Here is an 18370-nt window from a genome sequence, read left to right as displayed (position 1 = left end):
TATCCCTTGAAATTACCTATTAGCTCATGACTAGCCTTAATCTGTGTCCTCAACCCTCCTATACCATTAAAGCATCTGTTAGAAAATCTAATCACAACCATTAGCTAAACGAGATAACAATAGAAATCAACAGGTTGATATGGAGACAGCAGTATGGTCTCGGACTGTGAAGCTAATTAGCTGTAATCTCATACGAACTAATGCTCATGTGGGTAATCTGCCTCTTATTGGGGTAAACCCTGCCAGACTGGCTCAAACATTCATTATTGTTGCATTCCCTGGATTACTTCCCCAGACACTTAATGAGGCTTGAAACTGAATGCACCATGGCTAACTCATAGGACATGGTGGAGATACAACGTTGTGTTTTTAGTTTAGGGAAGGTTAGACTTCCTTAATGTTTCAACATCAAATGATAAAATACATGATCATATAATTTAAATTATGGAGGCAAATTTTAGACTTGGTTCCGACCTTGAATATGTGGACATCTATAAGTACCTAGGTGTCTGGCTAGACTGCAAACTCTCCTTCCAGACTCATATCAAACATCTCCAATCGAAAATCAAATCAAGAGTCGGCTTTCTATTCCGCAACAAAGCCTCCTTCACTCACGCCGCCAAGCTTACCCTAGTAAAACTGACTATCCTACCGATCTTCGACTTCGGCGATGTCATCTACAAAATGGCTTCCAACACTCTACTCAGCAAACTGGATGCAGTCTATCACAGTGCCATCCGTTTTGTCACTAAAGCACCTTATACCACCCACCACTGCGACTTGTATGCTCTAGTCGGCTGGCCCTCGCTACATATTCGTCGCCAGACCCACTGGCTCCAGGTCATCTACAAGTCCATGCTAGGTAAAGCTCCGCCTTATCTCAGTTCACTGGTCACGATGGCAACACCCATCCGTAGCACGCGCTCCAGCAGGTGTATCTCACTGATCATCCCTAAAGCCAACACCTCATTTGGCCGCCTTTCGTTCCAGTACTCTGCTGCCTGTGACTGGAACGAACTGCAAAAATCTCTGAAGTTGGAGACTTTTATCTCCCTCACCAACTTCAAACATCAGCTATCTGAGCAGCTAACCGATCGCTGCAGCTGTACATAGTCTATTGGTAAATAGCCCACCCATTTTCACCTACCTCATTCCCATACTTGTTTTTATACTGTTTTTATTTATTTACTTTTCTGCTCTTTTGCACACCAATATCTCTACCTGTACATGACCATCTGATCATTTATCACTCCAGTGCTAATCTGCAAAATTGTAATTATTCGCCTACCTCCTCATGCCTTTTGCACACATTGTATATAGACTCCCCCTTTTTTCTACTGTGTTATTGACTTGTTAATTGTTTACTCCATGTGTAACTCTGTGTTGTCTGTTCACACTGCTATGCTTTATCTTGGCCAGGTCGCAGTTGCAAATGAGAACTTGTTCTCAACCAACTAGCCTACCTGGTTAAATAAAGGTGAAAAATAAATAAAAATAATAAATAAATTTGATTCATTGGATTCGAAGAATGATTTATAATTTTCATTAAATATGTCAAAAAAATATCTTTCACGCGTTGTGGGCTATATTAGCATATAATAGTGGTGAGTAATGAAATTAGCATGCTGTCAATCATGCTGAACCATCCAGGTTACCATGCAATAAAAACGTGGCCAATAAATTATAGCGAGTGTACTTTGGGATATCCTGGTTTCACACTCAACTCACCTATTGAACCAAACACAAATGTAATTGTAATATGCATAGTCACTTCACCCCTACCTACATGTACAAATGACCTCAACTAACCTGTATCTCCCTGTATATAGCCTCGTTTTTGTTGTTTTATTGTGTTACTTTATATTATTTTTTACTTTAGTTTATTTGTTAAATATTTTCTTAACTCTTCTTGAACGGCACTGTTGGTTTAAGGGCTTGTAAGTAAGCATTTCACGGTTGTTGTATTCGGCGCATGTGACAAATAAAGTTGGATTTGATTCTAATATTGAATATCAAACCTAGTTGATTAACATGGACGTTATGTCAGTGTGGGAAAGTACATTGTTACAAGTATATAGGCCGTCATTGTAAATACGAATTCGTTCTATTAATTGCAAAATATAGACAATATAGTTCTCAGTTAGAAGACGAAATGTCATACTAAACTATGCTAAAACACCCCTTCGACTCATTGCAGTTGGTCTAGTCCAGGCTGCAGCGTCTGGCTCAGCAGAGGAGCATCTTGAAAGTTTTTCAACATCACGCCAATGTTGTTACTTTTTCACTGTCCTCCAGAACTCTCAAACTACGTTCTGTTATTTTAGGGATAATTTGTCTCATTTCTATGTCTGGACAACCTCAACAACCTCGTTTTGTTTAAGATATTCAGGTGTTTGCTGGTTTCATCTGTCGGTAAGTGTTACTTTTCAACTATTTAGGGCGGAGATTGGCATAACATGCAAGCAAGCGTGTTGCTCTTCTATTCCGCGTTAATGTTTTTGTTTATGTGTGTTCATGATGCGTTTAACGTCTCCATTATTCATTCAATACAGTATTGCATTATTTCGGATACTATTTAGTTTGTAGGCTACTTAGTATGCTCTAACGTTGCCTAATAAATACATTTTTATGAATCGAATACATTTTGATAAGCATACACCTGCTCCGATGTGATATCATTATGATCATTCTCTAATTGAATTACATCACATCACACTTTTAACTAGGTTGGATGTACATTTGCATTCAGAAAGGAAAGTATGAATTTGATTATTTTGTAAGCAGCTGCGCTCATAGCCTCTTGCTCCGAGGCTACTTGGAGATGCTTTATGAAATGTTTCTCTAAACTCCCATGTTCCTTCAATGACACCTTCCTCTCAAACCGTTGTCTGTGTTCTGAAGAAGTGTTGTACACTATATTACAGAGGGCTGTTAGTGTTCAAGCTCTCTGTTTTGCTTTCTGCATGATTAGTTCTAAAAAAAACAAAGATTGTTACCCCAAGCCTCCACAGAAAATATCCACGTTTCCACGTCCTCAGCCTTCCATACATATTTCTCCCTAACTCTGTCCCTCACTCTGAAACTCTCTTTCTCTCAGTCTGTCTCTCTCTGACCCTCTCTCTGACCCTCTCTCTCTGACCCTCTCTCTCTGCTCCTTGTGTAGTAATTGAATGTTACTCTCATTCCCTGGAAACCCACAGCTTTTAGTGTTGGATCACTCTCAATGTTTCTATCAAAGGTTTCTAGTCTCTGCACCATGAAATGGATGCCTTGCTCATATGAGATTGGAATGCTGGATGGTTATGAGGTGTTTCGGTCTGGGGTGTGTGTGTGTGTGCTTCCCCAGTCCCCTCATCGAGATTCTACCGGTACACTGAAGTGTTCACTTCACTGTTCAAAGTGTTCAACAGAGCAGTCCGTTGGCAGCTCTTTGCACCTTAAAGGGCTTGAAAACTACAGTTCAGTAGTCCAAAGTGCACATCAAATGGCACCCTATTCCCTATATAGTGCACTAATTTTGGCCAGAGCCCTATGGTCCTTGGTCTAATGTAGTGCATTAAGTAGGGAATAGGGTGCCATTTGAGATGCAAGTGGCATGTAGAGTGCAGCGGTCTGGTGGTGCAGTATTGTTTTTGCACATTAAGAGTGTGCTAAGAACAAGGGGTTATAATAGTCTTGAAGGGGATTTAAGGCCCTGCAGATGTCTGGGCTGACTGCTCTCATGTGATGCCAGGTCTGAGGAAAACATAGCTTCAAATACTATTTTAATTCGTTCAAATACCTTAGCTGTGCTTGATTGAACCTGTTGCAATGGAACTGAGAGAATAGTGTTAAAGTGAAGTGTGAACCCCGCCCACCTAGCATCCCATACAGGGTAAAGCAAAAAAACTACATTATTTATACCATTTCAAATAGTAGTTGAAACTAGGTCTGGATGCCAATTCTGAGGTCACTCTGGTTAGACTAAGGGGGTGCCGGAGGGGAGGACGAGTGAGGTCACTCTGGTTAGACTAAGGGGGTGTCGGAGGGGAGGACGAGTGAGGTCACTCTGGTTAGACTAAGGGGATGTCGGAGGGGAGGACGAGTGAGGTCACTCTGGTTAGACTAAGGGGATGTCGGAGGGGAGGACGAGTGAGGTCACTCTGGTTTGACTAAGGGGATGTCGGAGGGGAGGACGGGTGAGGTCACTCTGGTTAGACTAAGGGGATGTCGGAGGGGAGGACGAGTGAGGTCACTCTGGTTAGACTAAGGGGATGTCGGAGGGGAGGACGGGTGAGGTCACTCTGGTTAGACTAAGGGGGTGTCGAGGGGAGGAGGACGGGTGAGGTCACTCTGGTTAGACTAAGGGGGTGTCGGAGGGGAGGACGGAGAGTGAGGTCACTCTGGTTAGACTAAGGGGGGGGGTGTCGGAGGGGAGGAGGGGTGTCGGAGTGAGGTCACTCTGGTTAGACTAAGGGGGTGTCGGAGGGGAGGACGTTTAGACTAAGTGAGGTCACTCTGTTTAGACTAAGGGGGTGTCGGAGGGGAGGACGAGTGAGGTCACTCTGGTTAGACTAAGGGGATGTCGGAGGGGAGGACGAGTGAGGTCACTCTGGTTAGACTAAGGGGATGTCGGAGGGGAGGACGAGTGAGGTCACTCTGGTTAGACTAAGGGGGTGTCGGAGGGGAGGACGAGTGAGGTCACTCTGGTTTGACTAAGGGGGGTTTGACTAAGGGGGTGTCGGGGGAGGACGAGTGAGGTCACTCTGGTTTGACTAAGGGGATGTCGGAGGGGAGGACGAGTGAGGTCACTCTGGTTAGACTAAGGGGGTGTCGGAGGGGAGGACGAGTGAGGTCACTCTGGTTAGACTAAGGGGGTGTCGGAGGGGAGGACGAGTGAGGTCACTCTGGTTAGACTAAGGGGGTGTCGGAGGGGAGGACGAGTGAGGTCACTCTGGTTAGACTAAGGGGGTGTCGGAGGGGAGGACGAGTGAGGTCACTCTGGTTTGACTAAGGGGGTGTCGGAGGGGAGGACGAGTGAGGTCACTCTGGTTTGACTAAGGGGATGTCGGAGGGGAGGACGAGTGAGGTCATTTCACACGTCAGCCTGCCCTGTCTGCAGACTTGTTTGTGAGTGTTAGATGAGGCTCATACTTAAACTGGCTCTGACTGTAACTGTTCTGATTGATACTTGATGGGGATATTAAGTGATAAGACTAGGTGGGGGGTACAGAGCCTTCAGGATGTATTCACACCCCTTTACTTTTTACATATTTGTTGTGTTACAGCCTGAATATTCTAATTCGATTTTGTGTCACTGATTTACACACAATATCCCATAATGTCAAAGTAAAATTGTATTTGTATAAAAATTTAGAAAACAATACAAAATGAGAAGCTGAAATGTCTTGAGTCAATACGTATTCAACCCTTGTTCTGGCAAACCTAAATACGTTCAGGAGTAAAAACGTTCTTAAGAAATCTCATAATAAGTTGCATGCACTCATTCATTGTTCAATTATAGTGCTTAAAAGGATCTTGGTAACCCACACATACAATTATCTGTAAGGTCCCTGAATCGAGTAGTGAATTTCAAGCACAGATTCAACCACAAAGACCAGGGAGGTTTTCCAATGCCTCACAAAGAAGGGCACCTACTGATAGATGACATTGAATATCCCTTTGAACATGGTGAAGTTATTCATTACACTTTGGATGGTGTATCAATACACCCAGTCACTACAAAGATACAGTCCTTCCTAACTCAGTTGCGGGAGAGGAAGGAAACTGCTCAGGGTTTTCACTATGAGGCCAATGGGGATTTAAAACAGTTACAGTTTTAATGGTTGTGATATGAGAACTGAAGATGGATCAACAACATTGTAGTTACTTCACAATACAATTCTAATACTAACCTAAATGTGCTCAACATCAGTCAATAAGGCACTAAAGGAAAACTGCAGAAAATGTGGCAAAGAAATGAACTTAGAAATCTCTTCGATACTTGTGCCAAGCTTGTAGAGACATACCCCCAAAAGACTCAGCTGTAATTGCCCCCAAAGTTGCTCTTACAAAGTATTGACTTAAATGAGATATTTCTGTATTTCATTTTTATTATAGGGTATTGTGAGGGGAAAACATTAGATTTAATCCATTTTGAATTCAGGCTGTAACACAACAACATGTGGAATAAGACAAGGGGTATGAATACTTTGTGTGTTGTCAAGCCTATCAGACACACTATGTCGTATCTACTTTAAGTCTTCTTGACACCAGTCAGTTCCAATCTTACTGCTCCACATTTTGAAGGGGAAATCTGGGATTCCACCACCACTTTTTTGGTACAGCTGTGGGATGGGGCTGGAGAAATGTAACCACTCAACAATGCATGGACAGCGCTATGAATGCAAGGACTCAGGTGCAAGGAATCGCCACATTCCATTCGTTGCATCTTTCATCTACTCATCTATTCAAAACCATTGGGCCAAAGTTCCCTTTGTCAACAGAAACTGTGAGGAAGGATTGAACTGTCTAGTCTAAGGAATTAACTCCCGTTTTGTCTTATGCACAACTCACATTCCTGGACGCCTTGTAAAACCAACGCTGTACTCAACGCCAGTCAGGCTTTTCAACTCACCTCTGCCACACTGTTTTGCAGAGTAAGATGGTCATCTACTGTCTCTGAAGGTGTGCTCTTGTGTCTGTCATTGGCTTTTCAGACCTTTTGTTACTGGGTCATTCCATATGAATTCACTCACTTTTTGACGACACTCCTTTTTAGATTTGAAAAAAATCCTTCCAAACAGGTTTACCCGTGGTAGAAGTGGTCAGAAAGTGCCGGAAACATTCAGGAGATGCATACCCCGCCCTACCATGAGACATCCAAAACTACAATGAAAAGGATAAACGGTTGAGTTTGATATCAATTGAAGGCTTACAAACAAACTATTTGATTATAAAAAAATGTGGTTAAGATCATCTCCGATGAATAAGAGGCAGATCGTTTTTAGATCCTCTCAGATGTCTCGTTTTCACGTATGTTGTAGCTTAGACCCTATCTGACATTGTCTTAGGTGTTTGTTGTGCCCGGCACCGGTTGAGACACAGCATTCTCTCGGATGCTTGGAGGCTCCACACAATCGAATGGTTTTCACACCAATGTTTTGGCCTGTGGACATCACCTTCATCAGGGGTTTACAGAGAGATGAAAACTGGCCTTTGAAAAGTTTAGGCAGGACATGATTATTCAAAACAACTAGAAGCAAAATGGCAACGAAAAAAATCACAAGGAAGTTCCAAACGAGGGATGTTCACACAGTAGTGGAGGCTTCCTGAACACAGGTTCCTGTATAGCCTAGGACCGTAGAGAGGTTTGCCTGGAGGCTTCCTGAACACAGGTTCCTGTATAGCCTAGGACCGTAGAGAGGTTTGCCTGGGGGCTTCCTGAACACAGGTTCCTGTATAGCCTAGAGAGGTTTGCCTGGGGGCTTCCTGAACACAGGAGGTTTAGCCTAGGACCTGGGGGCCTGGGGGCTTCCTGAACACAGGTTCCTGTATAGCCTAGGACCGTAGAGAGGTTTGCCTGGGGGCTTCCTGAACACAGGTTCCTGTATAGCCTAGGACCGTAGAGAGGTTTGCCTGGGGGCTTCCTGAACACAGGTTCCTGTATAGCCTAGGACCGTAGAGAGGTTTGCCTGGGGGCTTCCTGAACACAGGTTCCTGTATAGCCTAGGACCGTAGAGAGGTTTGCCTGGGGGCTTCCTGAACACAGGTTCCTGTATAGCCTAGGACCGTAGAGAGGTTTGCCTGGGGGCTTCCTGAACACAGGTTCCTAGCCTAGGACCGTAGAGAGGTTTGCCTGGGGGCTTCCTGAACACAGGTTCCTGTATAGCCTAGGACCGTAGAGAGGTTTGCCTGGGGGCTTCCTGAACACAGGTTCCTGTATAGCCTAGGACCGTAGAGAGGTTTTGCCTGGGGACCGTAGAGAGGTTTGCCTGGGGGCTTCCTGAACACAGGTTCCTGTATAGCCTAGGACCGTAGAGAGGTTTGCCTGGGGGCTTCCTGAACACAGGTTCCTGTATAGCCTAGGACCGTAGAGAGGTTTGCCTGGGGGCTTCCTGAACACAGGTTCCTGTATAGCCTAGGACCGTAGAGAGGTTTGCCTGGGGGCTTCCTGAACACAGGTTCCTGTATAGCCTAGGACCGTAGAGAGGTTTGCCTGGGGGCTTCCTGAACACAGGTTCCTGTATAGCCTAGGACCGTAGAGAGGTTTGCCTGGGGGCTTCCTGAACACAGGTTCCTGTATAGCCTAGGACCGTAGAGAGGTTTGCCTGGGGGCTTCCTGAACACAGGTTCCTGTATAGCCTAGGACCGTAGAGAGGTTTGCCTGGGGGCTTCCTGAACACAGGTTCCTGTATAGCCTAGGACCGTAGAGAGGTTTGCCTGGGGGAACACAGGTTCCTGAACTAGGACAGGTTGCCTGGGGGCTTCCTGAACACAGGTTCCTGCCTAGGACCGTAGAGAGGTTTGCCTGGGGGCTTCCTGAACACAGGTTCCTGTATAGCCTAGGACCGTAGAGAGGTTTGCCTGGGGGCTTCCTGAACACAGGTTCCTGTATAGCCTAGGACCGTAGAGAGGTTTGCCTGGGGGCTTCCTGAACACAGGTTCCTGTATAGCCTAGGACCGTAGAGAGGTTTGCCTGGGGGCTTCCTGAACACAGGTTCCTGTATAGCCTAGGACCGTAGAGAGGTTTGCCTGGGGGCTTCCTGAACACAGGTTCCTGTATAGCCTAGGACCGTAGAGAGGTTTGCCTGGGGGCTTCCTGAACACAGGTTCCTGTATAGCCTAGGACCGTAGAGAGGTTTGCCTGGGGGCTTCCTGAACACAGGTTCCTGTATAGCCTAGGACCGTAGAGAGGTTTGCCTGGGCCCTGGGGATAGTATGACTTCACAGTCAAATGTCTCAGAACAAGGCTGGCTTTTCAGGTTTGGCTTTGCTGCGTGTTGTGTGCTGTTCTTCTGAGTGGCAGGTGTGAGACTTTGTTTGAACATGCTGTACAGAGTACCTCTCAGGAGTTATCTCTTACACACACACACCTTCAGATTGGACTTTAATTCTTGGGGGTGATTAAGAGCAATAACGTTTATAAAGGACTGGTTTTATTGTTCCTCCTCCTTGGACGTAAACACACCTAGTAAAGTACCTCGTGTTTTCTTTCAAATACTTCAGGTACGTTAGACTGGCAGAATGGAACCAATACTACTTGAAGTCTGATCAAAATCTCATGTCCCCATGGGCGTGTCAGTTAGTGGGAATAATAACAGAGTGAATATCATAACAGGTGTGATGCACATATAAAACATGTTTAATCATGTCATGACGGGTGTGGGTTTGACATCCAGACACTTTTCTAAATGTAGGAGGTGGGTAACGTGTTTCATCATGTTTGAACAGAACAGACCACAGCAGAGGCTTGCCCTTTCAGGATCACAGAGGAAGTTTTTTTTTTGGATTGTTAGTTTAGTAGCCACTTTTCTGTGAACAGCTGTAAAATGTTTTCAGGTTTCATTTGCCTTTCCTCGAGCATCTTGGCAACAGAACATTATCACTGGGGAGGCCGTGTTTTGGGGTTGCCCCTCTGCCCCCGACCGACCCAAATCCCTGACTGGTACAATCCACCGCTGATTAACAAAGAGCCTGATCTCGCCAAATCAATGAATCAGATTAATGATGTGAGCCCTGCAGAGTCCGGCTCTGGGCCAGACCTGGGGAGGAAAGGGCCTGTGTGGTTTCACATGGGAATTTTCACTCCTTTCGTATTTGTGTGTGCTTATCAAAAGGGATTGACATGAATGAATGGAAGGCAGATTGAGGGGCTGTAGATATGGTTTAGTATAGGCTATAGAAGAACAGTGGGACTGGGATTGAATAGTATGACGTAGGCCTAGGCATCCAACCAGCTGCTGTGGCCGGCTGCTTTAACTACACAACCAGCTGCTGTGGCCGGCTACTTTAACTACACAACCAGCTGCTGAGGCTGGCTTCCTTAACTACACGACCGGCTGCTGAGGCCGGTTTCCTTAACTACACGGCCGGCTCCAGGCACCAAGACTCTCTTCAGGCCCGTTCCAGTTGATAGCTCCATCAGGCAGGGACCAGAGAGCAGGGACCAGAGAGCAGGGACCAGAGAGCAGGGACCAGAGAGCAGGGACCAGAGAGCAGGGACCAGAGAGCAGGGACCAGAGAGCAGGGACCAGAGAGCAGGGACCAGAGAGCAGGGACCCAGGGAGCAGGGAGCCAGGGAGCAGGGAGCCCAGGGAGCCAGGGCCCAGGGAGCCAGGGCCCAGGGAGCCAGGGCCCAGAGAGCCAGGGCCCAGAGAGCCAGGGCCCAGAGAGCCAGGGCCCAGAGAGCCAGGGCCCAGAGAGCCAGGGCCCAGAGAGCCAGGGCCCAGAGAGCCAGGGCCCAGAGAGCCAGGGCCCAGAGAGCCAGGGCCCAGAGAGCCAGGGCCCAGAGAGCCAGGGCCCAGAGAGCCAGGGCCCAGAGAGCCAGCCGTGTGGACTTGACCATATAATGGTAATGGAGGAGGAATGCACCAGTCTCACCATGCTGTTTATTCTTGTCCGGATAGCGGATTGGCCTTTTCTTTTTAGACTGATTGAGTGAATACCTTTGTGAGTCAATCCCACAAAATATCAACAACAAAGTAGATGGAAATACAAGTGGCCTTTGTGGTCAGACTGATGTCTGAAAGGGATCAAACACTTTCTATATGTATATTTATATAACCTTTATTTAACTAGGCAAGTCAGTTAAGAACAAATTATTATTTACAATGACGGCCTAACCCGGACGACGCTGGGCCAATTGTGGGTCGCCCTATGGAAATACCAATCCCAGCCGGTTGTGATACAGCCTGGAATCGAACCAGGGTCTGTAGAGACGCTTCTAGCACTTAGAGGCAGTGCCTTAGGCCACTGCGTCACTCAGGAGCCCAAAATGTGATCCTGTTGAAAAAGGAAATAATAAATCTGTTTTCTTTAGCGCTACTCTGTGTTCAATGTTTAATGCTTTGTGTGTTAATAACCATGCTATGCACTGTTATAATGCACTGTTATAACCATGATATTCTCTGTTATTGCTATGTTATGCCTGGTGTTACATCTACAACGTCTTTAAAGCTTTTATGACTCAAAAATGTCTCTGTCTCTATTTGTCTTTTTAGACAGCAGAAAATGAACAACACATTCCCCCTAACCAGAAAGAAGAAGTGAAGGAGTGGGGAGATCATTGGAGAGAAGAGAGAGAGAGAGAGACTGAAGAGGGTCTAAACTGAAGGAGTGGGGAGATCATTGGAGAGAAGAGAGAGAGAGAGACTGAAGAGGGTCTAAACTGAAGGAGTGGGGAGATCATTGGAGAGAAGAGAGAGCGAGAGACTGAAGAGGGTCTAAACTGAAGGAGTGGGGAGATCATTGGAGAGAAGAGAGAGAGAGAGAGACTGAAGAGGGTCTGAACTGAAGGAGTGGGGAGATCATTGGGGAGAAGAGAGAGAGAGAGAGAGACTGAAGAGGGTCTAAACTGAAGGAGTGGGGAGATCATTGGAGAGAAGAGAGAGAGACTGAAGAGGGTTTAAACTGAAGGAGTGGGGAGATCATTGGAGAGAAGAGAGAGAGAGAGACTGAAGAGGGTTTAAACTGAAGGAGTGAGGAGATCATTGGAGAGAAGAGAGAGAGAGACTGAAGAGGGTTTAAACTGAAGGAGTGGGGAGATCATTGGAGAGAAGAGAGAGAGAGACTGAAGACTGTTTAAACTGAAGGAGTGGGGAGATCATTGGAGAGAAGAGAGAGAGAGACTGAAGACTGTTTAAACTGAAGGAGTGGGGAGATCATTGGAGAGAAGAGAGAGAGAGAGACTGAAGAGGGTTTAAACTGAAGGAGTGGGGAGATCATTGGAGAGAAGCGAGAGAAGAGACTGAAGAGGGTTTAAACTGAAGGAGTGACCGGAGAGGATATTTATTGCAGACACCATGTCTGTCTCCACCACCAAACAGGAGAGAACCCTGTGTGTTCTGCTCCCTAATAAAGAACAGCTGGACATCACTGTGGGGGTGAGCATGTCCCATTATGACTCCTCCTGTTGATTCTGTAGGTATTCCATGAGTCAGCCAGGGGGGTTTCAATGGACGGCTTTTCAATGGAAGGTTTTAGTCCTGGGCCAGTAATGTATCAAGAGTATTTCTAGTCCCGTAATATAAAATGTATGGAGTTGTACATGAGATCCATGTCTGGGAGGTCACTTCACTTTTTCTGTGTTACCCTGTTTATAACAGTCAGCCTGTTAGTCACCCTGTTTATAACAGTCAGCCTGTTAGTCACCCTGTTTATAACAGTCAGCCTGTTAGTCACCCTGTTTATAACAGTCAGCCTGTTAGTCACCCTGTTTATAACAGTCAGCCTGTTAGTCACCCTGTTTATAACAGTCAGCCTGTTAGTCACCCTGTTTATAACAGTCAGCCTGTTAGTCACCCTGTTTATAACAGTCAGCCTGTTAGTCACCCTGTTTATAACAGTCAGCCTGTTAGTCACCCTGTTTATAACAGTCAGCCTGTTAGTCACCCTGTTTATAACAGTCAGCCTGTTAGTCACCCTGTTTATAACAGTCAGCCTGTTAGTCACCCTGTTTATAACAGTCAGCCTGTTAGTCACCCTGTTTATAACAGTCAGCCTGTTAGTCACCCTGTTTATAACAGTCAGCCTGTTAGTCACTGTTTATAACAGTCAGCCCTGTTTATAACAGTCAGTCACCCTGTTTATAACAGTCAGCCTGTTAGTCACCCTGTTTATAACAGTCAGCCTGTTAGTCACCCTGTTTATAACAGTCAGCCTGTTAGTCACCCTGTTTTAGTCAGCCTGTTTATAACAGTCAGCCCCTGTTTATAACAGTCAGCCTGTTAGTCACCCTGTTTATAACAGTCAGCCTGTTAGTCACCCTGTTTATAACAGTCAGCCTGTTAGTCACCCTGCTTATAACAGTCTTCTCTCTCCTCACTCTCTCTCAGGTCAAGTCCACAGGGCAGGATGTGTTCAATCAGGTGTCTGAGCTCCTTGGAATAAAAGAGCTGCACTTCTTTGGCCTGACAGTGGTGAAGGGTAAGTTGTATCTTCTACACAGGCCAAAACCAGCCCTAACCCAGGACACATTCATAAAGTGTCTCATAGTAGGAGTGATGTTCTGAGGTCAGTTTACATTGTACATCATAGTAAATTAGATTATATGGACAGGGGGGGGCTGATCCTAGATCAGCACTCCTCCTGAGACGCTTTATGAATGTGGACCCAGGCCTCTGAGACCTACCCTGCCCAACCATACACCCCTTACCCTGCCCAATCGCCCCTTACCCTGCCCAACCACGCACCCCTTACCCTGCCCAACCACGCACCCCTTACCCTGCCCAACCACGCACCCCTTACCCTGCCCAACCACGCACCCCTTACCCTGCCCAACCACGCACCCCTTACCCTGCCCAACCACGCACCCCTTACCCTGCCCAACCACGCACCCCTTACCCTGCCCAACCACGCACCCCTTACCCTGCCCAACCACGCACCCCTTACCCTGCCCAACCGCACCTTACACAAGCACACTGTAGTACACACGCACACTGTAGTACACACACACACACACACACACGCGCACACTGTAGTACACACACACACACACACGCGCACACTGTAGTACACACACACACACACACACGCGCACACTGTAGTACACACACACACACACGCACACACTGTAGTACACACACACACACACACGCGCACACTGTAGTACACACACACACACACACACACGCGCACACTGTAGTACACACACACACACACACACACGCGCACACTGTAGTACACACACACACGCGCACACTGTAGTACACACACACACACGCGCACACACTGTAGTACACACACACACACACGCGCACACACTGTAGTACACACACACACACGCGCAAACTGTAGTACACACGCACACACTGTTGTACACACACACACACACACACGCACACACTGTAGTACACACACACGCGCGCGCAAACTGTAGTACACACACACACACGCGCGCAAACTGTAGTACACACACACACGCGCAAACTGTAGTACACACACACACGCGCCAACTGTAGTACACACACACACGCACACACACACACACACACGCGCCAACTGTAGTACACACACGCGCCAACTGTAGTACACACACACACACACGCGCCAACTGTAACACACACACACACGCGCAAACTGTAGTACACACACACACACACACACACACACACACGCGCCAACTGTAGTACACACACACGCGCCAACTGTAGTACACACACACACGTGCAAACTGTAGTACACACACGCACACTGTGGTACACACGCACACTGTAGTACACGCACACTGTAGTACATGCACATGCACACACACACACATGCACACAGTAGTACATGCACACGCACACACACACACACATGCACACAGTAGTACACGCACACGCACACTGTAGTACACACACGCACACGCACACTGTAGTACACACACGCACACATGCACACTGTAGTACACACACTACACTGTAGTACACACACACACACACACACACACACACACACACACACACACACACACACACACACACACACACACACACACACACACACACACACACACACACACACACACACACACACACACACACACACACACACACACACACACTGTAGTACACATACACACACACTGTAGTACACACACTGTAGTACACACATACACACACACACTGTAGTACACACCATACACACACACACACACACACACACACACACACACACACACACACACACACACACACACACACTGTAGTACACCTATACACACTGTAGTACACCTATACACACTGTAGTACACCTATACACACTGTAGTACACCCATACACGCACACTGTAGTACACACACACTACACTGTAGTACACACACACACTACACTGTAGTACACACACACACTACACTGTAGTACACCCACACACACATACACACACACTACACTGTAGTACACACACACTGTAGCACACACACATTACACACACTCTGTAGTACACACACATTACACACCACAGACAACACAGTCACAAACACCCCAGTCCTTGAGTCCTTCTACTAGCCGTCTGTTTACATAATAGAACTGAACAACTGGGTTAGTTGCCAGAAACGGGGTAACGGCAGAATGAGATCAGAAGGGAATGTTGGTGTGTGTTTCTGCATTGCTGAGACGTCTAATCTTCTTTGACCTTTGGACAAGTTCAATTCAAATGTTTTGTCAGTCTCTTTCTTTTTCACTCTCCTTCCTGTTTTCTGTCTTCCTCTCTTTGTTCTGCCTTGTTGAAATGTCTTGGTAATCTTGTGTGGCTCACCTCTTGGTAATCTTGTGTGGCTCACCTCTTGGTAATCTTGTGTGGCTCACCTCTTGGTAATCTTGTGTGGCTCACCTCTTGAACAAGAGCTCTTTTGTTTTTGTGTGAGTGCCTGCGGTGGTGTGTGGGGGCCTTCCACCTCTCTGGTCTGGGTCTGCCCGCGATTCCAACAATATTAACTTCATTAAGCCAGGAATGTGGCTCTGCATTCCACCTCTTCACTGGAGGGCGGGATGGAGGGAGGGATAGATGGAGATAAAGGGAGGATAAGGGCGGGTGAAGAAGAAGAAGAGGTAGGGGGGAGGAGTGGTGACTGGCCAGGGAGTCTCGTTAAAACAAAACCAGTGAAAGGGAGGAGAGCAGAGGTGAAAGAAACTCAGAGAATGAGATGGTGATTGAGATGGTGATTGAGATGGTGATTGAGATGGTGAGTCAGAGAATGAGATGGTGATTTTAATGAACAGAAAGATGGATGGATGGAGGAGTGAGTGAGTCATGTGGCCTGAATGTGGTGAGGTCAGAAAGAGATGAGCCCGAAATGAAATTCTTATCGTATAAAAAAATATAGGCATTATGGATGAGGTGAAGACAGAAGTGAATAAGATGGATGTAATGGAACATGTTAGGTTGGAGCAGGGGTGTCCCAGAGACAGGATGATATAACCCCAGTGGAACATGTTAGGTTGGAGCAGGGGTGTCCCAGAGACAGGATGATATAACCCCAGTGGAACATGTTAGGTTGGAGCAGGGGTGTCCCAGAGACAGGATGATATAACCCCAGTGGAACATGTTAGGTTGGAGCAGGGGTGTACTAGAGACAGGATGATATAACCCCAGTGGAACATGTTAGGTTGGAGCAGGGGTGTACTAGAGACAGGATGATATAACCCCAGTGGAACATGTTGTTAGGTTGATGAGTGGAACATGTTAGGTTGGAGGTGTACTAGAGACAGGATGATATAACCCCAGTGGAACATGTTAGGTTGGAGCAGGGGTGTCCCAGAGACAGGATGATATAACCCCAGTGGAACATGTTAGGTTGGAGCAGGGGTGTCCCAGAGACAGGATGATATAACCCCAGTGGAACATGTTAGGTTGGAGCAGGGGTGTCCCAGAGACAGGATGATATAACCCCAGTGGAACATGTTAGGTTGGAGCAGGGGTGTACTAGAGACAGGATGATAACCCCAGTGGAACATGTTAGTTTGGAGCAGGGGTGTACTAGAGACAGGATGATATAACCCCAGTGGAACATGTTAGGTTGGAGCAGGGGTGTACTAGAGACAGGATGATATAACCCCAGTGGAACATGTTAGGTTGGAGCAGGGGTGTACTAGAGACAGGATGATATAACCCCAGTGGAACATGTTAGGTTGGAGCAGGGGTGTCCCAGAGACAGGATGATATAACCCCAGTGGAACATGTTAGGTTGGAGCAGGGGTGTCCCAGAGACAGGATGATATAACCCCAGTGGAACATGTTAGGTTGGAGGGGTGTCCAGGGGATGATATAACCCCAGTGGAACATGTTAGGTTGGAGACAGGATGATATAACCCCAGTGGAACATGTTAGGTTGGAGCAGGGGTGTACTAGAGACAGGATGATAACCCCAGTGGAACATGTTAGTTTGGAGCAGGGGTGTACTAGAGACAGGATGATATAACCCCAGTGGAACATGTTAGGTTGGAGCAGGGGTGTCCCAGAGACAGGATGATATAACCCCAGTGGAACATGTTACGTTGGAGCAGGGGTGTCCCAGAGACAGGATGATATAACCCCAGTGGAACATGTTAGGTTGGAGCAGGGGTGTACTAGAGACAGGATGATAACCCCAGTGGAACATGTTAGGTTGGAGCAGGGGTGTCCCAGAGACAGGATGATATAACCCCAGTGGAACATGTTAGGTTGGAGCAGGGGTGTCCCAGAGACAGGATGATATAACCCCAGTGGAACATGTTAGGTTGGAGCAGGGGTGTACTAGAGACAGGATGATATAACCCCAGTGGAACATGTTAGGTTGGAGCAGGGGTGTACTAGAGACAGGATGATATAACCCCAGTGGAACATGTTAGGTTGGAGCAGGGGTGTACTAGAGACAGGATGATATAACCCCAGTGGAACATGTTAGGTTGGAGCAGGGGTGTACTAGAGACAGGCTGATATAACCCCAGTGGAACATGTTAGGTTGGAGCAGGGGTGTACTAGGGACAGGATGATATAACCCCAGTGGAACATGTTAGGTTGGAGCAGGGGTGTACTAGAGACAGGATGATATAACCCCAGTGGAACATGTTAGGTTGGAGCAGGGGTGTACTAGAGACAGGATGATATAACCCCAGTGGAACATGTTAGGTTGGAGCAGGGGTGTACTAGAGACAGGATGATATAACCCCAGTGGAACATGTTAGGTTGGAGCAGGGGTGTACTAGAGACAGGATGATATAACCCCAGTGGAACATGTTAGGTTGGAGCAGGATGTAACAGTGGAACATGAGGTTGGAGCAGGGGACTAGAGACAGGATGATATAACCCCAGTGGAACATGTTAGGTTGGAGCAGGGGTGTACTAGAGACAGGATGATATAACCCCAGTGGAACATGTTAGGTTGGAGCAGGGGTGTACTAGAGACAGGATGATATAACCCCAGTGGAACATGTTAGGTTGGAGCAGGGGTGTCCTAGAGACAGGATGATAACCCCAGTGGAACATGTTAGGTTGGAGCAGGGGTGTACTAGAGACAGGATGATATAACCCCAGTGGAACATGTTAGGTTGGAGCAGGGGTGTCCCAGAGACAGGATGATATAACCCCAGTGGAACATGTTAGGTTGGAGCAGGGGTGTACTAGAGACAGGATGATATAACCCCAGTGGAACATGTTAGGTTGGAGCAGGGGTGTACTAGAGACAGGATGATATAACCCCAGTGGAACATGT

At 47.0% G+C, this 18370-nt stretch overlaps 1 protein-coding gene across 2 annotated transcripts in view; it reads left to right on the top strand.

The window, feature by feature from the left end:
- The first annotated feature begins 2220 nt into the window (after positions 1 to 2220).
- Positions 2221 to 18370, top strand: part of zgc:172136 (uncharacterized protein LOC566376 homolog) — a 32256-nt gene continuing 16106 nt past the window's right edge. Inside the window, exons 1-3 of one of the 2 annotated variants that reach the window (XM_046335935.1) lie at positions 2221 to 2412; positions 11202 to 12083; positions 13035 to 13125. In XM_046335935.1, the coding sequence (XP_046191891.1) occupies positions 12003 to 12083; positions 13035 to 13125 (172 nt within the window). In that variant the 5' untranslated portion in view covers positions 2221 to 2412; positions 11202 to 12002. The remainder of the gene's footprint in view (positions 2413 to 11201; positions 12084 to 13034; positions 13126 to 18370) is intronic. The other variant, XM_046335936.1, reaches the window with a different exon arrangement.

Source organism: Oncorhynchus gorbuscha, unplaced genomic scaffold (genome assembly GCF_021184085.1).
Source record: "Oncorhynchus gorbuscha isolate QuinsamMale2020 ecotype Even-year unplaced genomic scaffold, OgorEven_v1.0 Un_scaffold_877, whole genome shotgun sequence".
In the NCBI taxonomy this organism is placed as follows: Eukaryota; Metazoa; Chordata; class Actinopteri; order Salmoniformes; family Salmonidae; genus Oncorhynchus; species Oncorhynchus gorbuscha.
This window is presented reverse-complemented; position numbering and strand designations above follow the sequence as displayed.